Raw genomic sequence first — 25,173 nt, 5'->3', positions numbered from 1 at the left:
AAAGGCAAACTCACAGAGGCAGAGGAATAGGAAAACTGTCTCAAATAAATGGAGGTAATCCAGAGCGGTTGTAGGGAGTGGGGTGTGAATATAACTAAAATACATTCTATGCATATCTGAAATTCTCAAAAGCATTAAAAGGAAAAATATGAAGACAGTTTTGGAACTAAAGGCAGTGGGAGCCAAGGCCCAGGAGTGTAGAGACAATAAATGAGGCAGACTAAAGTCCCATGCAGTAGCCAACTTTATTCAGAGCATCAGACAATTCTGAGGATTAAGAATGTGTAAAGTTGCCGGGCGGTGGTGGCACACACCTTTAATCCCAGCACTCGGGAGGCAGAGCCAGGTGGATCTCTGTGAGTTCGAGGCCAGCCTGGGCTACCAAGTGAGTTCCAGGAAAGGCTCAAAGCTACACAGAGAAACCCTGTCTCGAAAAACCAAAAAAAAAAAAAATGTGTAAAGTATACAATCACAAGAACAAGCTGCACTTGGCAAACATGTTTTTTCCATAGAGGCATAGAAGCATCTAATTGAATGACAGCAGCAAGCAATAATGAGAAATCTGAAGTAAACTCATTCCTATCCACTACACCTAGGAGGAGCATGAAACTATATTCCAAGAACAGTTCTGTTTTGAAGAAACTGAGCTCACAAGGCTCTTGTTTACTTGGGGTTTTCTAGAAGGACTCCATCCTTTGACCGTGTTTCTACAGTGATGGTTTGAGACATGATTGTGCTTAGCATCATGATTGCACATTAAATATGGTTGAACTTGTAATTTGGTGGTGGTGTGCAAGACAGGGTTCCTCTATGTAACAGCTCTGGCCATCCTAAAACTCGCTTTGTAACCAGGCTGGTCTCAAATTCATATTATTCCACCCATTCGGTTCAAGGCCAGGCAAATTCCATGGTAGATCTAACCATGATCTCCTTCCGAGGTCATGACTAAAATGGCTTCTATGTGTACAAAGTACTCTGAATTTTCTGAATCTTTGTTATATGGCTGTGTTTGGCCTGTGAAAGTCACTCAGCTTTATAATTATGATTCATGCACTTTTCTGTAATTAGAGTTTGACTAACTCAAAGTTCACTAACCACACACCTGTTCGAATGGTTAAAATCCAGAATTCTGAGAACAAATGATGGCACGGCTATGGGCAGCAGGCATTCCCATTCCCTGATGGTGGGAATGTAAAATGCAACAGCCATGTTGGAATGCACTGATAACTCCTCCCCAAACTAGATAGACTTGCACTATATAATCCAACAAATGCACTCTTGTTGTCTGGTCAAAGAAGCAGAAAACTTGAGTGCACACAAATATCTGGACATGGACATTGTGATGGTTGACACTGAGGGTCAATTTGACTGGATTAAGGGATGTCCACAAAAATAGTAAAACACATCGTGTTCTGAAGCAATTAGATCATGAGGCTCTGACCTAGTGAATGGTTTAACCTGTGGCAGGTTTAACATTTTAAGAGATCGTTGGCAGGGAGTGGCGTGGTGGAAAATGGAAACTGGAAAGAATAGGTCACTGGGGGCTTGTCCTTTGGGATTATATCTTTCCCCGGTTCTATCCTGTTGATGTTCCGCTCCTCTTGTTCACTGTGAAGTGAAAACCTCCTCTACCACATACTCGCATTGGCATGCCTTTCTTCTGCCCAAGCATATTGGACCAAGCAACAGACTAAAGGAAAGATGGCGTAGAGAAAATAGAATCAACCAGGGACTTGAGGTGTTCTGATCACCCATAAACTATTCTAGGGATTACTGGAGCCCAGAGATCTAAAGATAGTAGGAAAACGAACAAGTCATGTCCAAAAGGGTAGCAATTCAAGCCTGGTGTGGATGAGATTATGAAGGGAAAGAGAAAAGAGAACTTAAGATCAAGTCAGACTTCCAATTGCCAGGAGTGGTGACACAGACCTATAATCCTACCACTGGGGAGGCAAAGGCATTGGGAGTTCAAGACCAGTCTGGTCTACCGAGCAAGTTCTTGTCTCCACAAAAGAAGATAATTCCATCAAATAACAGCGAGATAGAAGTTGAGCCTGTAAACAAAGAGAGATGGAGCAGTGAATAGGAATAAAACCTGGAGAGACGTCTATACATATAAGGGAAAGACAGGCCAAGTGGCAATTCTGCCAGAATTCATGTGGGATGATGACCATTCGCAGGAGTGGGAAGTCACCAGCAAGCTTAGCCAGAGCTGCTTTGCAGAGATGGTGGGTGATGTCAAGTTGGGGTGGGCTAAGAAGTGGGTGAGAGGTGAGGACAAGAGACAAAGTGCTGTTACTTCAAAATCCTGCAGCTGTCGTGGAGGAGGTGGTTCTGTCTGAGAGCAGTGAAGACTTCAAACAGTGGCCTGGAGGCTGCTGGGCAGATCCACCTATTACAGCCAGACAATAGCCGGAACAGGTTTGCAGTGGAGCAATGACATGTTGCCTGCTGCACCCAGGGAGTCCACACAAGACGGGAACACAGGTAAGGGGTTGTTGGAAAAAGACTGGTAGGATCCGGATGTGTAGACAATTGATTTGAGGGTATGTTTAAGAAAGTGTGAGGTCTTTTGTGAGTTGTATGTCAGGGAGAGGTGGTAATTCTATGGCTGGATCTTTTCTGAAACAGAAAACACAGAGGACAAACTTGTAATTGGTAAAGCAGCAGCAGTTTTGGTGGCTGAGATGAGGGATGTTTGATATTTTTGTGGCTTGGACTGTCTTCTCTGGTCTCTATCCCAGTGGAATGTCGGAGCTTCATCCTGCTCCCGGTCGGTCAGTGGCTGCTTTGCCTGCTCAATCACACTGGGAAGAGCGGACAGGTGCGGACCTGCCTCCCCTCGTCCGGCATCCTCCAGGGTTCCGCTCCTGACGCCCTGGTCACAGCACACGAGACCGTGCGAGTGCAAAGATGACTGCCACCGTCATCTTTGGGACCAAAAGCCGGTCTGGACGTCAGGCTCGGCCCCACTACTCCGCTCCTCCCGGGAAACGCCATATCAACAAGTCACGGGATCGGGTGCCCAGGCCAGGAGCGCTTGTGCGCTTGCGCAGCCCAACCCCGCCCCCGCGCTTAGCACTCTGGGTCGGCGGCTGCGCGGCGCGCGATTGGCAGGGTCTCGCGCGGTGACTGACGGCGCCGCCGCCGCCCAGGGTAGCGCGGAGCCTCCGCTCCACCGCCCGCCGCCATGGACCTGTTCGGGGACCTGCCGGAGCCCGAGCGCGCGCCGCGCCCGCCTGCCGGTAAGCGGCGCGGGGAAGAGGGCGGCGCCGGGGTGCGCGGCCTCCGCCATCTTCGCGCCACTGCCGCCTCAGCCTCGGCCTGTGCCTCCCGGGGCCGCAGCGACCGCGCGGTCTGGGTCCCGGCCTCTCGTGGCCCACGCACGAAGCCCCGCGCCGAGAGGTCGGGACACCCTGGGTTTAATTTGGCCACAGCAAGACTCCCAGCCGGGTGCTCTGGTCCCGGGCCTAAATGCGTGCTGGGAACCCCGAGAACTTAGAGAACAAGTTTCGACTCCCGTCCCCTCGGTGCGGGACTTGCACGGTCCATGCAGGGCGGTGTGGCAGACCAGCTCGGGAGGCGTATGCCACCACGTTTGGGGAACGTCTTTGGCAGGGAATAGGAAGGTGTCTTCAGAGCGTTCAGTTCTGATCTTAAGTGAAGAGATTGTAAACCGTGGGAAACGCTAAGTACCCAGTGGAACAGTACCTGAAGTCTAGTGAGAGAGACTGGGGAAAGGCGGCTTTTAGTGAGGGCTTCCCGAGAGGGTTGCAGACATTCTAGACAAGGAAACAGTATGTTCAGAAGGGGCCAGGGCTCAGATCTCCAGCTTGCCGGAGCGTGGCGGCTAGCATGGCAGAGTGCTGGAGTTTGGGGTTATGAGGAGGTATTGTTCTGTCTTCTTCAGGGCCTGTGTATTGGCTTCTCACCTGCGCACCTCCAGACTTTATTGAGATGCTTTGTAGTGTCATCTTTTTGCAGTTGCTTCTGGTAATGGTACCGTTACTTGCTTCCCACCAACCACTGATAGTAACAGGAGCTTCTAAATAACTACGCCTTGAGGCTGTGAATTTGACCCAGCCATTCTTTTTTAAGATAACCACCGTTAGAGTTTTGAATAAAGCTGACTTTATACGGGTAGTCTTACGTCTTTCACAGGAGTATAACCTGTATCTGAATGTGCTTTGGGCAGAGTTTGGATTACCAGGTGTGCCTGGAAATCTATCATCATTGTAGTTCCTATTGCTTTTTATCCAAAGTTAATTTGAATCTTCTCCGAGGTCAAGGCTCTTTTGACATGACATAAAACCTTACAACTCTTTATTAAAACTTGGGATTTAGCAGATGGAATGTAGAGGGCCCAGGCTGACCTGCTTGTATAGAGGCAGTGGGGTATTTAAGATCCTTTACTCCCTAGGAGTGCATTTGGGAAGTGCTTTCTGCTTCCAGGAGGACGCTGACACTGTTACAGTGTATTCTTCACGTTTTAAAACAAGACAGGCTTTCAGAATTTGTGGAGGACAGGAAGCTGAGGGCTAAATCTTGATGAGATTGGCAGAATTGAGATTCAAAGTTACTGTAGCAAGCAGTTAAAACAGACTAGATGAGCCTAGCCCTGGTAACACATCTGTAACCTCAGCCCTGACAGAGGCCCAGACAGGAGGATCCTGAGTTCAGGCCAGTCTGGACCACATAATGAGACTTTGTTTCAAAAAACAGCAATAGTACCCATAAAATAGCTACAAAACATCCTAACAAGAGGAAATTTTGTTTTGTTTTAATGTGTATAAGTGTTTTTGCCTGCATGTATATTTACATCACCTGTGTGCCTAGTACCTGCAGAGGCCCAGAAGGGAGTAGGAGCCCTTGGAATAGAGTTACAGGCGTGAGCTGCCATTTCTGTGCTGGGAGTTGAACCTAGGTCCTCTGAAGGAGCAGCCAGTGCTCTTAACTGGTGAGTCATCATCTCTAGCTCCACGGTGATGACTTAAATCATCATTAATATGATTTAAATGGTTTAATATGATTTATGCTTTAAAAATTGATTTGCATACCATACTATTTACCAGTCTAGCTGGTGGTGGGACCTGGGAGGAAATGGAGCCAATAAATGAGGCAGACTAAAGTCTCATGGAATAGCCAACTTTATTTAGAGCATCAAACAATTTATACTCTGAGGGTTAAGAAGAGTCACATGAGTAAGTGTACAATCACAAGGACAAGCTGCACTTGGCAAAAATATGTTTTCCATAAAGGCATAGAAACATTTAATTGGATAATAGCAGCAAACAATAATGAGAATTCTTAAGTAAAATCATTCCTATTCACTACACCTGGGAGGAGCACGAAAACAATTCCAAGAACAATTCTGTGTTTTGAAGGAACTGAGGTCACAAGACTCATGTCTTGTTTTCTTTGTGTTTTCTGACAAGCACTCAGAATTCTCCTCACAGGACTCCATTCTGAGACTTGTTCCAACATCATACTTTGTTTCAGTAAATCAAGGGTTGCTAAGTAGTCAGAAGGACAAGACTAAATTGCATACTGACCCTCATACATGATGGATCAGTGTAACAGATTTTCCAAAATAATACTGGGATCAATAAAAAAAAAATCTAGCCATTTACATGTAGTGTGTGGAAAGTGGAACATAATTGTGTCTTCAACTCTGGCTTTGCACTACCCTTTTGCCTTCAGGAACTATTGGCTTGTATGTATAATAGGTGATGACTCCTGCAGATATTGTATGGATTAAAAAGTACCAGTATGTTTAATGGAACACATGGCCCAGGTTTATGTTATGGACCACATACTCAGGGCTTTGCAGATGTTGGCTAGTTAACATCTGTGAGATGTGCACTGTAACAGCACTTCAAAACCAGTTGTAATGATTTTGGAGTGTATGGAGGAAGATGATGCCACCACTCAGCACAACAGGCATGTTTTGTTGAATTCTTTTGGTTTGGTTTTTTAGTATCAAATCTTATGTTAACACCCACAAGACTTAAATTTTTATGGCCTGTAAGTATGTGTTATATGTTTTCAGATATTGCACTAAATTAACAGGCTTTATCCTAGGACTTAAAAGATTTTGATAGTTGAGCATATCAATTAAAAGAAAAAAGATCTATGCTTATTTATATAAGTAGTGGAACTTTTCTCTTAGATCCATAAAATGCTTACGGGTTGTTTAGTAAGTAGAGTGGGGTTCACTTGTTTGGTTAACACCTGTATATTTAAAACTCCTGGTCAATGTGGAGCTAGAGCATAAAGGTAGAGCACTTACCTAGTATGTGTGAGGCCCTGGGTTCAGATCTGGTACCAAAAAGCAAAAATACCCAATTGCCTGGGGCTATTGCTCAGTGGTAGAGCACATATTTAGCATGAGAAGTCTTGAGTTCAATCCCCAGCACTTCAAATAAAACTGATGTTTAATTGTTAAGGAATATTTGACAGACTAACTTAAAAGTGTGTATTTTAGGGACTAGTGTGAAGACACATGTCTGTAATCTCAGCACTCGGAGGCAGAGGCAGGCAGATCTCTATGACTTTGGGACCAGCCTGGTCTATAGAGTGAGTTCCAAGATAGCCAGGGCAGCACAGAGAAACCCTATAATAATAGTGATGGTAATAATAATAATAATAATAATAATAATAATAAAAGCAATTGAGGAAGAGCCTGGACATCGACTTGTAGTCTTCACACACACTTGTATACATAATGCATGCACACATGTGCACACACCCACAGACATGTACAGTACCCATCTCCATGGGTATTTATTTGAAAAGTATTGGAAATACAAATATAAAATAAAGGTTGAAATATCAGAAGACATATTACTCTAAAACTTAATGTATAAGCAATATAAAATGCAAGTCATAGAAAGTTAGAGTGAGAAAATAATACAATATATATTATAAAGGATTAATATATTAATATCTAATGATTGAAAAATTCACAGAATTAATGAGACAACCCCTTAGTGCACACCTTTAATCCCAGCACTTGGAAGGCAGAGGTAGGCACACCTCTGTGAATTCAAGGCCAGGCTGGTATAGGACTGCATAGCAAATTCCAGGACAGTCTGAGTACATAGTGAGATGCCGTACGTATCAAAAACAAAACAAAAAAGTCTGATCATAATATATAATATCCAGTAAACATAGTTCCTGGATATAGATAATGGGGGGGAGTGATATTAGCTGTAATCGGAAGGGTGCATAGTTTATTTTCTATTAGTGTTATGGATCAGAGTTGCATGTTGTCTGGTGGAAGCTGACAACAGCAGCTCACATACTTTGATTTCTACTTATTCAAAACAGTGCAAGGTTTTGGCTAATGAAAAGTTCCATAGTGTAGTGTTCCACATCTCTTCCTGGCCTTTTGTCTAAGCTCAGATGTGGTGTTTATAGCTACAGTATATTTTAAAGGATCCAACTACACATGTGTTTGAGTATATGAAGGGTGGCCAAAGAGATCCTCATTAGCCTGGGGTTATGTTGTAGGAGAACTGTAAGGTATGATGGGTCTTTGTAAAGTCCAAGGCAGGTGCCCAGCAAGAGTCCACACTGGGGAATCAGCCAGCTGGGTTTGAATATTCATTCCACTCCTCACAGCCCTCTCACTTGGGGCAGGTATTTGGCCTTGGTGTCTCAGCTTCCTCTTCATTGAGTAGTAACAGTATCTTATAGATCTATTATAGTAATCAGTTGATTTAAAATATTTAGAACCCTTAGTGCCTTACAAGCAATGAGTGTTTTACAGCTGATCTCAGTTATGGGCAATAAAATGTGAGGTAATCTCACTGTGTTTAATTGAAGTACCTTTGATGGTATTCTAGAGTGAGACAGAACAACATACTGTTCTTTAAGGGTGCAGTTTGAACACTCTCAGTGTTAGGGCTGAAGAGGGGGACCAGGCTGGCATGAAGCAGGAAATCTGTGAGGAGTGCCTGAAAGAACTGAAAATACACATTACTTCTGCAAAGACAGCTTTCTCGATTGGACAGTGGTAGTGAAAAGATCATGCTTAGGGGAGAAGGATTGGTTGTTAGGTTGGCCTCTGTGCTGTAATATACATGCTTCTCTCCTTAAGAGGCTTGGCTTCCTGGTATCCTAGCCTACTGAATGGAGTGTGGTTGTCCTAGATTATCTCATTTTTAAAAGATGGGTGTGTGTGTGGGTGTTTTGCCTGTATATGTGTGCACCAGGTATGTCTGGTTTCCCCAGACATCAGAGGACGGTGTTAGATCCCCTGGAGCTGGAGTTATGAATTGTTGTGAGTCACCTTGTGAGTGCTAGGAATTGAACCCAGGTCCTCTGCAAGAGCAAGGGCTCTACCTGCTGAGCCATCTCTCCAGTCCTCAACCCAATACAGTTTTGAGTGTCAGCGGAATGGATATTTTGATTGTTAGGCCTTTGGAAGTGAGCTGATAGAATATTAGGAGTTTGGTAGAGGAATTAATACATAGACTAAGTACTCTTTAGTGTTCTACTTCTTAGGCTAGAGTAGTTCTTTGTGTCTCTGAGTTCCATAGTTGTCAATTCAATGTACCTCAAATTGTAAGATTTTTAAAGCTGTACTGAGCATGTGCAGACTGGTTTCTAGTTATCCTTACTTAAACGATACAGGCTAGGAGTCGTTTTTTGCAGTATTTACCGTGTATTGGGCACTCAGGTAGTCTAGAGACAGTTTGGAGTATGCAGGACAATGTTGGTGGGTTGTTTGGGTAAGGTGACATCTGTGTAAGATAGTGACCATCCCTGGATTTGGGTATTGGAGTGGTCCCAGAAGCAAGGGGCAGCTTTGCCTCCTGTTTCCATACATTTTGTGTCTCTTGAGAAAATGAAATCATTTGTGATTCCTCAGTTGGGGGAATCTTGACAGAGCATATTTTCTCACATGTGTTACAGGAATAAAGCAAAAGAGATTTTGTTAACTTTAGGGTTTTTGTATATATTGAGGTACTTCTGACCTAAATATCCCCAAGATATCCCTTCCTTGGGATTGGTCAATTCTACTTTTTGTTTTAAAAGAGGAGAATTGGGCTAGGGAGAAGATGGCTGCGTGGTGGAGAGCTTGCCATGCAGATATGAAGATGGGTTCAGATCCCCACTGCCTGGGTACATGTAGGGGGCAGAGAAGGCTTTCTGAAGCCAAGTGCTAGCTAATGAGCTGAATAAGCAAGCTCTAGGTTGAAAAGATCCTGTAGAGAGAGAGATCAGAGAAGACAGCCAGCATCCCTCTGGCCTCCATATACACAATGGCACTTGAGCACACACATACCCACATGTAGACACACATGTACACCACAAAGGGTAAAAAGGAGAATTGATACCCATCTGTCTTAGGGTTTCTGTTGCTGTGAAAAGACACCATGACCATGACAACTCTTATAAAGGAAAAACATTTAATTGAAGTGGCTTACGTTTTCAGAGTTAGGGTTAGTTGTAGTCCAACATGGTGGCTTGCAGGCAGACATGGTGCTGGAGAAGGAGCCACGTGTCCTATATCTTGGCTTGCAGGCAAGAGGAAGTGGTCTGTTTCACTGGGCATGGCTTGAGTATATATGAAACCTCAAAGTCCACCTCCATAGTAACACTTCCTCCAGCAAGACCACACCTACTCCAACAAGGCCACACCTCCTAATAGTGCCATGCTCTTTGGAGCCATTTTCTTTCAAACCCCCACACATCTCATGTTTATATGGAGACCAAATCATGATACCCATGAATCTCTGAAATATAAATTTATCTAAGTGAACTGATTTACATGAGGGTATTTTTGCATGTGGTCGAAGAAACAAGCAGCAGAACAAAGATCTGAATATTAAGTTCATAGTGCTAGGAGTTGAAAAGATACTGTAGGAGGTAAGCATGCTGTCTAGTGGTCATCTATACCCAGCCATACATTCCGAGAACCCATGTAGATACTAAAAATGTAAACTCTTATGTTCCCTGTGCGTGGTATTGTGATAAAGTTGAATTTTTAAATTAAGCCTGGGAAGAGGTTGACAGTAACTAATAATAAAATACTTAGAATATATCATAAGAAGTGTGTGTTTTAAGAGCTGGAGAGATTGGCTCAGTGACTAAGAGCACTTCTTGATCTTGCAGAGGATGCAGGTTCCATTCCTAGCACCTACATGATGGCTTGTAATCATCTGCAGCTCCAGTTGCAGAGGATCCAATGCCCTCTTTTGGTTTCTGGGTACCAGGCATGAACATGGTACACAGACATACATACAGACAAAACACTTGTATGCATAAAATTAAATAAACGTAAAATATAAAGCTGGGCTGTGCTGGCACACACCTTTAATTCCAGCATTTAGGAGGCAGAGGCAGGTAGATCTCTGTGAGTTTGAGGACAGCCTGGTCTACAGAGTGAGTTCCAGGATAGGCTCCAAAGCTACACAGAGAAACCCTGTCTTAAAAAACAGCAACAACTGTGTGCTTTGGGGATATTCTTAAGTAAAATAAAAGTTACTTGAACATAAATGTTGTAATCCTATGGCTGTCAGTCTGATAACCAAAATGGCTACTAGTAGCTTCCAAGTGATAAGTGACGGGCAGCATGGAGAGCAAGGATTCCCTGGATGAAGGGATGCACAGTGGGTCAGGGCTGAGGGTAGCACAAGGTTTCATTATGCTGACTTAGAATAGTGTGCAGTTGAAAACAAGACTGACTTTGGAAGTTTCCCATTTAATACAGTTGGACCGCAGTTGATACTGACTGACCAAAGCTGCAAAGTGTAGGTAAGGGATCTGTTTACCCCACTCCAACAAGATGATTTCTCCAGATTCTTGTGTGTTAATTCATATGTTTAATAGTTTAAGTAGAATTTTGGAAGCTGGGGAGTCAGGAATAGTGGTTACATTTTATGTGAAAAATGATGAGACATAAGACATTTATCTTCAGATTCTTAGATTGAAAAACAAAACAAAACAAATATTCCTTAGCTTTTTTCTGAGGCCTGTCCATCCTGGAACTCCTCTTTTCTCCATTGATTGACATTGCTGGTGACACTAAGTTATGGTAGGTTCTCTGCCATTGCATACCAATATAGCATTCAGTAGTACTCAGGGACCTTTGGAGGCTTCCTCTACTTCTCAACTCCACCTTGAGGTCCAAAAGTCATCTTTCCGCTTTCAGTGATTCTCTTTGAAGGGAAGATTTGAGGAACATGGGTACATCATGTGTAGTTTAGTGGTAGGGCACACACTTAGCATGCATTCCATCCTTAGTACTGGGGGGCAGGGAAAGGGAAGAAGAGGCTGGCGTGGTAGCATATGCGCACCTTTAACCCCAGTACTCAGGATGCAGAGGCAGGAGAATCTTTATGGGTTTGAAGTTAGCTTGATCTACATTGAGAATTTCAGGCCAGCGCTTTATAGTAAGACCCTGTCTCCCTCTCCCACCACCCCACCCCCACCCCCCAAAAGGAAAAAAGTACCTTTTAAATTTGGCACTTGCCAGGGTGTCATTTCATTGTTTTTATGTTGACTGTGATGGTTGGAAACGGGCTCTTCCATAGTAAAGAGCTGTCCAGAAGAGATTTTAAGAGATATGTCTGTTTAACAGGAGAAAGTCTGACTCGTAGCAAGCTGACTCTAAGCAGGGGAGGGCACGGTGTTCCCTGGGTGACTATCTCTCTCTAACAGGTTTTCTGTTTTAGGGATAGAAGCACAGGAAGGACCCATGCTCTTGGAGGACCTGCCCCCAGCCAGCAGTACTGATTCAGGTACAGTCTTCAGGCTTTCCCAGGTGTGTGTCAACGTCTACTCATCCTGGGATTGTTGTAGTTGTCTCAATCTTTCTCCCTTTCCCCCATTTTTAACACACAGATGTTTTAGGTGTTGGCTGTCTTTAAGTTTTGAACCCATGGCCTCAGGTAAGGCAGAAAGACCTGCGGTGGCTAACTGAGAAGTGCTGCATAAACACGATGAGCAGTTCTCTCTGGTTCAAGTCCGTGTTTTACTAGTTGACGTAAAACTCAGCTCTTTAAGACAGAATTTCTGTTTTCTTTGAAATCGTAGGACTTTGAAATAGGTTCCGGATATTATTCCTTGCAGAATGAGTTGCACTGGATTGACACAAGTGTTGAGTTTGTCTCAATGACCTGTTGCATAGGTGTCCTGGTGGGATGGATTCGGAAACTGAAGCCTGGTTGTTCATTTTGGACTCAGTCTGGGTTCTTCTGTGTTTCAGGATCTGGGGGACCTTTACTCTTTGATGATCTCCCACCTGCTGGCAGTGGTGATCCAGGTAGGCAAACAGATTCCAAGGTGTGGATGGAGATAATCTTTCCTTTGCTACTGTGTAAACTGTATCCACGGGTTCATTGAAATGCAGTACAGACAAGGTCTATTAAAACTGAACAGACACCCTCAGGTGGAGGCAGAGATTAGAGACCTCAATAAGTACTACATCACCATTTTGTTTCTTTCTTTGCCTTCACCTGCTAGGCTGACTTTTAAGAATTAAGATCCAGGCATGGAGACGCCTGCCCATAATCATTCAGAAGGCTGAAGCAGAGGGAACCTGAGTTCCACACTAGCCTGGGTTACATAGTGAGCCCATGTCTCAAAATAGTAATAATTTAAAAGGTCAGAAACTCACTCTGAACTTCGATATTAACCTTTTAAAAAAATTTCAATCTGCCTCATGATTTGCCTCATGTTCCCCACAGACACAGATACATGACGGTGTTCTATTCTTTTTGTATCCTGTTAGGGAAGAGGGAAGAATGATGAGTATACTGTTCGGTTACAGCCAAAGACTTCTTATTCCAACTAGTTGGCAGCCTCTTGCTTGGAGTTGCTGTGATGGGGACTGGGGAGAGGCTGCGGATAGTCTTGGGTTTTGTAGTTAAAAGTTCCATTTGTTACCAAATAGAAAGAACACTTGCTACTTTTCCAAATAGATTTTTTGTTTCACAGGTTTATCCCTGGGAAATCAATAGGCTTACTCAGAAAAAGCATTTAATTGTCTTATATAAGAATCACAAAGTTTTCAGGGCTGTGGATTCATACCAAAAAATTACAGCATGCTCAAATCAGTCAGCCTTGAAAATTTCCCTAATGAACTCAGTGCTCTTAATTATATGAGGGTTAGTATGCAAAACAAATGTTTTTATAGATTTAAAGATAATTTAAGAATAACTAATTTCTTAGTTATTCATGGGGCAGAAAACAGTAATGACTACACAGCACTCTTGATTTACATATGGGGCGCTCTGGTGCCCAATATTTTGGATTTCTTGGAAGACTGCTCATTCTTCTCAAGTGGGCAGAAACTATGTGTGGGAGTTGACCCTGTGCTAGCCTGTAAGGTAAGTCCTAGTGAAGAGTCTTTCATATACAGACCATATCCTGTGATGAGGTGGAATTCACCTGGAGGTCAGTAACAGCAGTATACTTTATTTTGAAATTAGAAAGGATATAGAAAGGAAAACTGGGACTCAAAAAGTAAGAGCATGATGCTGTTGGAGAGACATTGAGGAGACTCTTGTAAACACCTGTAACATCCTCTCATTAAGTTGCTCTTTTATGCAGGGTGTCATGTATTTTGTAATACCATTGTGAAAATACACCCTTTTGCAAGTAGTTGAGTCTTCTTTTTGGGAAAGAGTAGGTTGAGAGAATGGCCGCAGGGAACACTTACAGATATTTGACATAACAGACACCACAATAGATGGTTTATGTATCTTGTCCCTATCGACATTCACACAGTTCCTAGAGATGGTATGCTCTCACCATGTTATGGATGAAGAAACTCTGGCTGAACTTTATGCATTCCAAACACATGAGCACTGCTGGTGCAGTTAGGTATGGCTTGAGTACAGAGGTAGGGGCATTTCCAGCAGTACTCTGTGTCTTTTGGGTAGAGCCTGCCTTTTAACTTGAATTGAGCCTTTTAGGAACCTGCTACTTGTTTGGACTTGTTCAGGAACATATGAATTTGCTTACAGCTTTTGGAAATTTTCCTATTGATCATAAGGGTCTGTGAATGTAACACATCATGAATATGCTACAGGCTAAAAGCTTAAGTTTGTAAACAAAGTTTTGCTAGTGAGAAGTCTCTGGGACAGAGACACTCAGGTTCTCCATTCAGCCTGGATGTACCCTGTCTTCCACCTCCCCAGCCATAAGTCCTAGCCCTAGGCCCTGTATGTGCTGGTTCTTACCTAAAATGCCTTGGTGTCTCTAGGTCTTGACTGGGTGGCGCCTGGTCCACTGGTGACTCTTTCTGCAGTCTAAAGCTGTTTCTGTCTGGCTTTTACTTCATTTCTAGGTTCTCTTGCCACATCAGTTTCCCAGGCAGTGAAGAACGAAGGGAAAGGAGCAAAGAGGAAAACTGAGGAAGAGAAGAATGGCGGTGAAGAGCTTGTGGAAAAGAAAGTTTGTAAAGGTTTTCAGACAGTTTGAAAACAAATGTATTAGATTTCACACCTTAAACATCCCAGAGCAAAACCAGCCTCGGCCTCCTAACTGTAGTACTTCTCTGAGTTTAAGAAGTGGGCTTGACCCCCCTTTTGCAAATGGTTTCTAAGACTGCCCTTGCTTTTCATGTACTTGTCTCACCTGACAGGAAACCGACCACATTGTTCCTCTGAGTTGAGAAGGCCCCATGCTTTTTTTCTTTAGTCTTTTCAGAAATGGCTGACTTTTGACTATCCATTCTTTCTGACTACCAGTCTTTGTTTTAAAACTCTTGATTAGCTTTGACTGAGAGAAATGGCTGTACTTAAACTTTCTATACTGACTGAGAGATGGCTGTGGACTTCCACTTTCTGTACTGACTGAGAGATGGCTGTGGACTTCCACTTTCTGTTACTGACTGAGAGATGGCTGTGGACTTCCACTTTCTGTACTGACTGAGAGATGGCTGTGGACTTCCACTTTCTGTACTGACTGAGAGATGGCTGTGGACTTCCACTTTCTGTTACTGACTGAGAGATGGCTGTGGACTTCCACTTTCTGTACTGACTGAGAGATGGCTGTGGACTTCCATTTCTGTACTGACTGAGAGATGGCTGTGGACTTCCATTTCTGTACTGACTGAGAGATGGCTGTGGACTTCCACTTTCTGTACTGACTGAGAGATGGCTGTGGACTTCCACTTTCTGTACTGACTGAGAGAAATGGCTGGACTTCCACTTTCTGTACTGACTGAGAGATGGCTGTGCACTTCCACTTTCTGTACTGACTGAGAGATGGCTGTGGACTTCCACTTCCTGTACTGACTGAGAGATGGCTGTGGACTTCCACTTTCTGTACTGACTGAGAGATGGCTGTGGACTTCCACTTCCTGTACTGACTGAGAGATGGCTGTGGACTTCCACTTTCTGTACTGACTGAGAGATGGCTGTGGATTCCACTTTCTGTACTGACTGAGAGATGGCTGTGGACTTCCACTTCCTGTACTGACTGAGAGATGGCTGTGGACTTCCACTTCCTGTACTGACTGAGAGATGGCTGTGGACTTCCACTTCCTGTACTGACTGAGAGATGGCTGTGGACTTCCATTTCTGTACTGACTGAGAGATGGCTGTGCACTTCCACTTTCTGTTACTGACTGAGAGATGGCTGTGGACTTCCATTTCTGTACTGACTGAGAGATGGCTGTGGACTTCCATTTCTGTACTGACTGAGAGATGGCTGTGGACTTCCATTTCTGTACTGACTGAGAGATGGCTGTGCACTTCCACTTTCTGTTACTGACTGAGAGATGGCTGTGCACTTCCATTTCTGTACTGACTGAGAGATGGCTGTGGACTTCCACTTCCTGTACTGACTGAGAGGTGGCTGTGCACTTCCACTTCCTTCACTGTCATTTACCACAAGTCACCCCAGTGAGAGCTGTAGCGGTGATGACAGTACTGCTGGGACAAGGCCAAAGGCATCTCTCCTGGAAGTGAGTGCTCCAGGTGTCAGCAGAGAACTTAAACTAGCCAGAATCTAAAACTGACCCCATTCCACACTACAGCAGACTCCTTGCTCCTTCGCTTCCTCAGCTGGAATAAAAGCGACTGTTACCACTGTTGGCAGCCTGGAACATACAAATATACATTTTTCAGGGTCTCTAGCAGAGTATTTGGCAACTCCACTGATCTGAATTTCTTAGAAATGGGAGCTTTTTGTCCTGATTAGATTGTCCCCAGATTACATTTATACCTAGGGATCTCTCTCCCAGGTCCGGTCCCGCCTCTGCGTGAGGCAGCACCACCTTGACCCTCACCGTCTTAGGTGAGCTCGTCTGTGCTCACCACTGATTTCACAGGCTGCCACAGCTCCAAGCTTTCTGGCCGAACCCTGATTGTGGCTTCTGACATATAGCTAGGGAGATGCCTTGAGGGATACTGCTTGTTTGAACCACTTGATGTTGCTCAGTAAGGCCACCATAGTACCTCTTACTTGCTCTGGGGCTAGGGCTTCTCAAGGGTGAGGCACAGTTTTGTATTGGCTTTTTGTTTTCTTTCCTCAGCCTCTTCGGTGATCTTTGGTCTGAAGGGCTATGTGGCAGAGCGGAAGGGTGAGAGGGAGGAGATGCAGGATGCCCATGTCATCCTGAATGACATCACTGAGGAGTGTAAGCCTCCGTCATCCCTCATGTGAGTACTTTGATTCCATCAAGCCTGGTTGACGTATGTTTCACCTCTGTTCTACTAGGCTTTGGACTGTGTGAGGGTGGTTCTCCAAGAAAGACTGATGTAATGAGTGGCCTGCTTTTTGCATCAGTGGATCATAGATGGGAGACTTTTGTTAATATCTGAGGGAGGATATTTTTGTTGTCACAGTGGAGCAGGCAGTTGCTATTGGAATTTGGTGGGTAGAGACCGTTGCTAAGTATGGGACTGCCTCTCAACAAAGATTTGCCCAGCCTGAACTTTGAGTAGGGCTGCACCTGCGTGCTAAGTGGGAAGTTCCCCTGCTGTGGACTCTCTGGTGTTGTACTCTCACAGTGACTGATCAGCTTCTGGCAGAGTGCTCTTACTCTGTGTCCTAGAGAATGGACAGATTGGAAGTCACTGAGTAAGGTCTACAGGAAATGTGAGTGTGGTGGTACATGCTTGTCATCCTATCCTTCAATCCCAGCACTCAGTGGGTGTCGAGTTCCTGGCAAGCCTAGAACTACAAACTGAGGCTCTGCCTCCAAAACAACAAGAAAACAAACACAACAGAGTCTGATGGCACTGGGAGAGGCTATCCAGACAGGTAATAAGGGCCCAGAAAGACCAAAAAAGACACAATGGCCCAGAAGAGAGAAAGCAATGTTTTTTTGCAGCTGCACACGTGGAACTAAAGCCTCTGATCAGTTCTCAGATCTGGAAAAAACAAGCAGATGCAGCACATTGCATGACTCTTAACATTCTGTTATATACATAGTATCATATGTATATAATTGAATAATTGAATCATTACACATTTCATTTGTAATTTCCTAAGATGACCCATGCTACCTGCCTGTGTTCACACAGGTGGTCCAGCTCCAGGTCTTCCAGCGCTGTGTTCCTCCTAACCTGGTTTGGCAGGTTCCATACCAATGCTTATTAAAAGCTTGATAGCAGCCAGGCAGTGGTGGTGCACGCCTTAATCCCAGCACTCGGGAGGCAGAGGCAGGCGGATCTCTGTGAGTTTGAGGCCAGCCTGGTCTCCAAAGCGAGTTCCAGGAAAGGCACAAAGCTACACAGAGAAACCCTGTCTCGAAAAACCAAAAAAAAAAAAAAAAAAAAAAAAAAAAAAAAAAAGCTTGATAGCAACTCAGTGACACAGACTCCCAGGTCAGATGCTAGCCAGTCATTAACTTGACTGTTGGCTCATTTCTGGACTAATGTCTCATGGGGTATAGTCAAACTTCTGATAGGATATGCTAGAGAAGGCCAGATTAAGGGGGGCTGGGCAAGCAGTTGGGAAAGTTCCTGGCCCGAGTGACATCCCAGCTGCTTTCTGTTGACATTTGAGTAGAAATGCCGAAAAGGGAAAGAAAAGTCAAGTTCATGCAGATTTTTGTTTGTTTTCAAGACAGGGTTTCTCTGTGTAACAAACAGCCCTGGCTGTCCTGGAACTCACTCTGTAGAGCAGACTGGCCTTGAACTTACAGAGATCTGCCTGCCTCTGCCTCGGAAGTGCTGGGATTAAAGGCGTGCGCCACCACCGCCCGGCTCATCTGTAATTTCTGTAATGGAGAATTACACAATGTGCACACTGGGTTTCCCCTGACACTAGTTGATCATTAGCATGAAGTGTGCTAACAGCTGTTGTCTACCTCCTCATTATGGCAGGCAACCATTGCTGCAGTGGTGATGACAGAGATGGGAACATAGTGGTTCCAAAGCCAGGAAAGGGCTCTGGGAAAGTCTCCCCAGATAATAAATACCCAGGTGAACAAAGACAGGTTGCAAGTTGTAAGGCAGATGAGGCTTATTTCAACATGGTGCATAGTGTCTTATTGCAGAGGAATTAGAGTTTGAAAGAAAAGCCAATCTGAACATTAAATGTCATTTCTCATAGGCAGTTTTCTTTCTAGTGTAGTTCTTTAAATTAACTTTTATTATTGTGTATGTTTAGGACATGGGCAGAGGGTCCATACATGACATGGTGCCTGTGTGGAGGTCAGTGGACAACTCTGTGGGGTTGATTTTCTTCATCCACCATTACATTGGTTTCAGGAATTGAACTCAGGTTGTCATCCTCTCGAGGCAAGCTCTTTACCCAGTGAGCCATGGAGACATGGTCATACTATGTAACCTTGGCTGGCTCAGTATATATAGACCAGGCTGAACTTGAACTCACAGAAATCTGCCTGCCTCTGCCTCCCTAGTGCCATGATTAAAGGCGTGCGCCACTACACCTGGCTCCTATGTAGGGTTTGTTTGTTTGTTTGTTTTTATGGCTTTTACCATGTAGGTGGGTTTTTTGACAAAAGTTGAATAGGAAATAGGAGTAAGACTATCACTATAAGCTTTGAAGTTGAACATTAGTCAACATTTAAGTAACAATCCTGGAACTTCTTGTTCTTAAGGACATTTTTGACCAGAGTCTTGGATGAGTAACTTTTTTGTTTGTTAAAGTCTGATTTAAATGGGATAAAAGTTCTGAATTCTAATTTCACTGTCTGAAAAATCATATCGCTTAGTTTTTAAATTTTTATTTATGTGTATAAGTATTTGCCTGCATGTATGTTTATGCACCACATGCATGCCCATTGCCCACAGAGGCCAGAAAAGGGCTTTGGATCCACTGGAGCTTGAGTTATAGATGGTTTGTGAACTACCATGTGGTGCTGAGAACTGAACCTGGGTCTTCTGCAAGAGCAACAAGTGCTCTTAACTGTTGAGCCATCTCTCCAGCCTACAGCTTGGTTTCTGAAACAAAGGTAGTTTTGTTTTATGTCTTGAGACAGGGTCTCACTCTGTAGGCCAGGCTGGTCTTGAACCTCACAGTGTAGCCTAGGCCGGTTTCAGACTCTGAGCTGTTCTCCTGCTCTAGCCTCCTGTGTTTTAGGATTATGGTTCTAACAATTAAAATGCATGAAAGTTATTTGAATATTTATCTCTTAAACATTACTACCTTTTCCCCCATTACATGTTAGTATGACTGGTATCTCAGCAATGTGACTTGCTCTGTCTTGGTGTTCATTGTTTGATGTGGTGATGCCTGCATGTGATCCCAGCACTCTGCGGCAGGGGCACAGGTCTGTAACTGGAGGCCAGAGTGGGCTAAATATGGAGCCCCGTCTCAGAATTAAACAAAACAAGCTTCAGTGAAGAGGTTGATATGCTTTAAGGATGTAATTGATTGTTAATTAATTCTTCCAGTACTAGGGTTTCATACTTTGCTGTTTTTGATGGACATGGAGGAATCCGGGCCTCAAAATTTGCTGCACAGAATTTGCACCAGAATTTAATCAGGAAATTTCCTAAAGGTGAGACTGAGAGCTGAGTGAACATTTGACTTGTCTCTGCTGTTTGCATGGCAGAGTCTTTCAGGTAGCTTGTTGTATTTCAGCAGAGTCGCTGATGGGCCTGGGTATAGCACAGTGGTTTGTTCACTTGCATAGCATACATGAGGACTACGTCCCGAGGACCACATATACTGGTGTGCTGTTTATGAGGCAAGAGATCACAAATTAAAGGTCATTCTCAGCCACACAATGTGACCAGCCTGGGCTAACGTGAGAATCTGTCTCCAAAAAAAAGTCACTTTTTTTTAAAGGGGTGAACTTAGGGGTCAGGAGTAAGGGGCTATGTGGATAGAACATAGTATCTTGGCCTCTGGTCAAGTGTCTAGGGTGTGGTTAGTTAGTGTCTTGTCTGCCTCCACAGTGGGAAAACCAGTACAACCAAATTCCCATGGCGCTCCTACAGGTAAGGAAACAGACATTGTTAGTCAGGACGTGCTAGAAATAAGTTCATGTGTCAGTTGACCAGCAGAGCCACTGCCAGAGTGGGCACAGGCTTCCTCTTGACAGGTTCTCTGACCTTCTCTACCAGGAGATGTAATCAGTGTGGAGAAGACTGTAAAGAGATGCCTACTAGATACTTTTAAGCACACCGACGAAGAGTTCCTGAAACAGGCTTCAAGCCAGTGAGTATAACTCCATGCAGAATGCTAATGTGGGGTGTTTCCTGAACACCTTCCAGGTCTTGTGATGCTGTTTAGCACAGTGCTTCCTGTCTCAAAAGTACCCACTACCGTGTATGCTCTTAAAACTGTTAGCTACAAAAGGAGGTGGGGCCAGTGAGGTGGCTCAGTGAGTCAGGGTGCTTGCCACTACCCCTCATGACCTGAGTTTAATCCCTGGAACCCTCATGAGAAAAGGAGACACTGCTAAAAGTTGGCCTTGTACATGTGGCACATGTACCCACAAATGCACATGCACACCATTCACATAAATACGATAATAATCTTTTAAATAAAAAAAACCAAACAAACAGAAAAAGCAAAAATGCTTTTTAAGAGATGTGTTGTGGGGGCTGCAAAGATGGCTCAGGGGTTAAAGCACTGACTGCTCTTCCAGAGGGCCTAGGTTCAGTTTCCAGCACCCACATGGTGGCTCACAATTCTGTAACTCCAGTTCCAAGAGATCCAGTGCCCTTTTCTGGTCTCTACGAGCACTAGGTGTGCACTTACATACATGTAGGCAAGACACTCATACATACAAAATAAAAATAATTTTAAGAAAGGTTGTATGTATCTCTGCATTATCTGTAATAAGGAAAGATCTGACTCAGGCTATGTTAGAAAGAACTGTTGGGCATAGTCTTCATTTTCAAGAGAGGGTTTCACTGTGTATCCCTGGCTGGCCTGGAACTCTGCCTGCCTCTGCCTCCTGAGCGCTGGAATCAAAGGTGTGAGTGACCGCTCCAAGCCCAAAATAAAGAGTTTTGTTTTAGCTTGCCATTCTGGATTTCAGGCACAGCATAGGGCAACCCAGTTAATTTAGCCCTTTGACTGAAGTGGCGTATCATGGTGGGCGTATCAGAATGAATGCCTATATCTTAGCCAGAAAGCAAGAGACAAGGAAAATGGGCCAGAGTCCCCACAGTCCCCTTCAAAGTCATACATACAGTAAGATCCCACATTCTGTATAAGGGCTTTCACAGTGACCTATGACCTCTTATAAGGCCCCATCCTCTAGAAGTCCATATCACTGTGGGATCCCAGTCTTTGACACGGGCATTTAAGGACCCTACCCCTGTTCAAACCATGAAGTAATTTAGAGGATATAGTCTGTTTTAGACTGGCAGACTTGCTGCTTGGCTCTAGAAGTTAGTTTCTGGGCACTCGCCAGTAGTAGTAACTGCATTTCTGATGTGTTTCCCCAGGAAGCCTGCCTGGAAAGATGGGTCCACTGCCACATGTGTCCTGGCTGTTGACAACATCCTGTATATCGCCAACCTTGGAGATAGTCGGGTATGTGGCTCTTAGCCACTTGCTTAGTGACAACATGTCTTGAGAGAACCTCAGCGAGTGTTGGTGGCTGGTTGGGCCTTCTAGTGCGGTTGCTACAAGGAGTATTCCCGTGTGCACCTGGGAAGGACTCAGCAGCTGAGCTGGAGGCCAGTCAGTTCTCCCAGAAGACCCTGAGCTATCTCTTTTAACACCCAGATCCTCTGTCTCTCCCCACAGTGGTTTCCTTTCTATGCATACTATTAAGTGATGCTGTGGTTTGGAATGAAATCAGTACACAAGCAGCTTAGATCCTCATTTTTCTGACCTTAGTTGGTATTGAATGAAAGAATTAACACTGTCTTTCCAAACCATTGTGACTGCAGAGTAATTTGAACACTGTGAGTGGGAAAGCACAAGGCCAAGCCCATCTGCAGAGCCCAGGGACCAAGTCCAGGGGAGTGCAGGAATGGCCTTGATTGATGGCATGCCGCTTTTCCGTCCAGCCCTGGGGCCCCTCAGTTGTCAGGACCACTCACACTTGAGCAGCCTCTACAACCCCCTCTCCTCTGCTGCTTACAGTTGGTTCCTCATCACTAGGAGGGCAGCTGTGAACCTCAGGTTCCTGTCTTCATGGAGCTTATATTCTTAGGGGCCTCTGTAGACTAGTTCTAGTACGTAAGTGTTTAGAGCAAATGACTCCAACAGAGCAGGAGGAAAAGTGTGCCCTCCTTCAAATTCTTCAAACCCAGACCCAGTCTGAACCCTGGTTCTTTGTGTGACATGTAGGAGCAGCGCTTGCTGGCCCTACCCTCATCTCTCATAGACTCACAGACTTCTGACTTTGACCGTGGTTTCTTCCGTGTCACTGATGTGACAGTGACCATGTGAATGATTGGCTACGGTCAACCAGCAAGGCTTATGCCAGAATTGACACCAAAATGGGATTTCTCACCTTGAATGTGTTTCCGAAGCTTTCCTATTTGCTGTCAGATTCTCTGAACTTCTGTATGTCAGCAGGTGCTAAGTGTGAAGTCACTGTTAGTCTCCCTTCAGCTGGTTCCTAGATCTGCTCACTGAATTTCCTGGCTTGTGATCTCTACTTTCCCAGGCAATCCTGTGTCGATACAACGAGGAAAGTCAAAAACATGCAGCCTTAAGTCTCAGCAAAGAGCACAACCCAACTCAGTATGAAGAACGGATGAGGATACAGAAGGCTGGAGGGAATGTCAGGTACCCAGGGAGTTTATGGGGCCCTGGGAACTGAGGCCTCAACCCGCTTGAGGATTAAACATGCATGGTACACAGAAGTCAGATTTTTGACTCCTGCTCTCAGGTCTGGCAGTGCAGATGGCTAACTCGTGGGAGTTCATTTATGTCTTAGGAGAGGCAGAGAGTGAGCAAGAAATGTCTCCCTGACTCAGCAGAAAGACAAAACCTGTCTCAGGCAGCTACTGACCACTTACTATTTTCAGTGTATCTGAGAAGCTGCTTAAATACTGTCCTTGTTTGTTTGGTTGCTCTTGGTTTTTGATATCGGGTCTCACATAGCCCAGGCTAGCCTTGAACTCCTGACCTTCCTGTCTCCAACTCCTCACTGCTGGAATTACTGGCCTGCTTTACTGTGCCCAGCTTAAATACTGCCCTTTGTTGCACTGAATAAATTAGAGTTTCCACCAGAGAGAAAATCTTAGGTGGTTAGTAGGACAGATTCAGAGCTAGATGTGGTAATACCTGTAGTCTCAGGTACTTGGGAGACTGAGACAGGAAGATTATTTGAGTTCAGAAGTTCAAGGCCAATCTGGGCAATGTGGTGGACACTGCTCCAAAACTTCTTTAATGAGGGGGTGTCTTTGGAGTGTGTTGTTGCTGACGTGGGACACTCTGGCACAGAGGACTATGCTTGCCTGCTGTGTCCTCGTCAGTTCACTCGCCACTGTCATTGAAGGCCGTGGAACTGCTCCAGTTGGTCACTGTGTCCCCGGAGCCTAAAGGAGAACTGCAGTCTTGCTGTGGGGGAATTCTGCCACAAGGACAATGCCTTTGGAATGTGGCCATAAATGGGTTCTGATTCTTTCTACAATTTGTCCTTTAATTTAATTTAATTTAATTTTTTTTCTGTTGAAGATAAATGTTCTAAAGTCTGATTTTAGTTGTGCTGCTGGGATGTTTTGAAATTGAAAGTCCTGTGGCTGAGAGCCTGGCTGTGTTGGGTTAATGTCCCGGTCTCCGCTTCAGTCAGAGCCATGTTGAGGGGCCTCTGTGGATGGGCTTGAACAAGCTGTTCCTTTGAAAAAAAATGGGATGTGAGGCCAGAGGCTGGCAGAGCCTTTGTCCTGAGTAGTGGTCTACTCTCTTGCCCAAAGCTAGGATTGGTTCTTTCCTTCTTCCAGGTCATATTAAAAATTTCCAACATACAGAAAAATAACTTAAAAATAGTAAAGCAGATTTCATGATTTCCCACTGGACTCTGGTTAGCAATTGCCATGTTCCTTTCTGTGAGTGTATGGCTGCAGTAGACATTTGCTATGGATCTGTGGATACTCTGACGTCCATGCCTATCATAACTGAGAATTTCATACATTGTACTGTGTATTTTGATTGTACACACCCTCCATCTCCCATTGGACCCTCTTTAATATGTCCTCTCCAAATTGCATGTGTCCTCCCCCCACCCTTTTTTTTTTTTCAAAATTGAATTTCATATTAGGCTTTGAACTATATTAGTCTAATCTAGTAGTTATTGAAGTCACCTACATTCTGAATTACCCATTTCTTCCCTGTATCTTTCCAAATATTCCCCACAAACTGGAAGTTAGAGTTAAAGCCTTTTGATTCAGGTTGTTGGAGCTGGAAAGGTGGGCTCAAGGTTAAGAGTGCTTACTGCTCTTACTGAGGACTTGGTTCAGTTCCTAGCACCTGTACACTAAAAAACACTGTAACTTCAGTTCCAGGGAATACAACGTCCTCTTCTGGCCTCCATAGACATGTGCATGCACACAAACACACAAGTGCATACACATTAATAAAAGTCATGTTTAGATTCAGAATTTTTTCAATGATATTTATTATGGCCTGGCATGTAGTTTAATAGCCACCCTGCTACCGTGAACGGCCCTGGGTTTGATTGACAGCACTGAAAATAAAATTATGGGGCTGCCCTGTCCTGCAGGAGACTGCTGTCTGTGCTGAGTCTCCGTACTCAGCTGTGTGCTCACAGCACTGCATTGTGCCTCCCTGGTAATCAGCAGATGGTCTGCAGAGGACGGA

General features: G+C 44.4%; 1 protein-coding gene across 2 annotated transcripts in view; it reads left to right on the top strand.

Moving 5' to 3' along the window:
- Window positions 1–2,426: 2,426 nt before the first annotated feature.
- Window positions 2,427–25,173, top strand: part of LOC114700682 (ILK associated serine/threonine phosphatase) — a 28,570-nt gene continuing 5,823 nt past the window's right edge. The window contains exons 1-9 of one of the 2 annotated variants that reach the window (XM_028880355.2): window positions 2,427–2,487; window positions 11,685–11,750; window positions 12,218–12,274; window positions 14,303–14,419; window positions 16,496–16,622; window positions 19,830–19,936; window positions 20,505–20,598; window positions 21,840–21,927; window positions 23,015–23,136. In XM_028880355.2, the coding sequence (XP_028736188.1) occupies window positions 2,442–2,487; window positions 11,685–11,750; window positions 12,218–12,274; window positions 14,303–14,419; window positions 16,496–16,622; window positions 19,830–19,936; window positions 20,505–20,598; window positions 21,840–21,927; window positions 23,015–23,136 (824 nt within the window). In that variant the 5' untranslated portion in view covers window positions 2,427–2,441. Of the gene's footprint in view, window positions 2,488–3,087; window positions 3,246–11,684; window positions 11,751–12,217; window positions 12,275–14,302; window positions 14,420–16,495; window positions 16,623–19,829; window positions 19,937–20,504; window positions 20,599–21,839; window positions 21,928–23,014; window positions 23,137–25,173 lie in introns of those variants that run through there. The other variant, XM_028880354.1, reaches the window with a different exon arrangement.

Source organism: Peromyscus leucopus, chromosome 13 (assembly GCF_004664715.2).
Source record: "Peromyscus leucopus breed LL Stock chromosome 13, UCI_PerLeu_2.1, whole genome shotgun sequence".
NCBI lineage: Eukaryota > Metazoa > Chordata > Mammalia > Rodentia > Cricetidae > Peromyscus > Peromyscus leucopus.
This window is presented reverse-complemented; position numbering and strand designations above follow the sequence as displayed.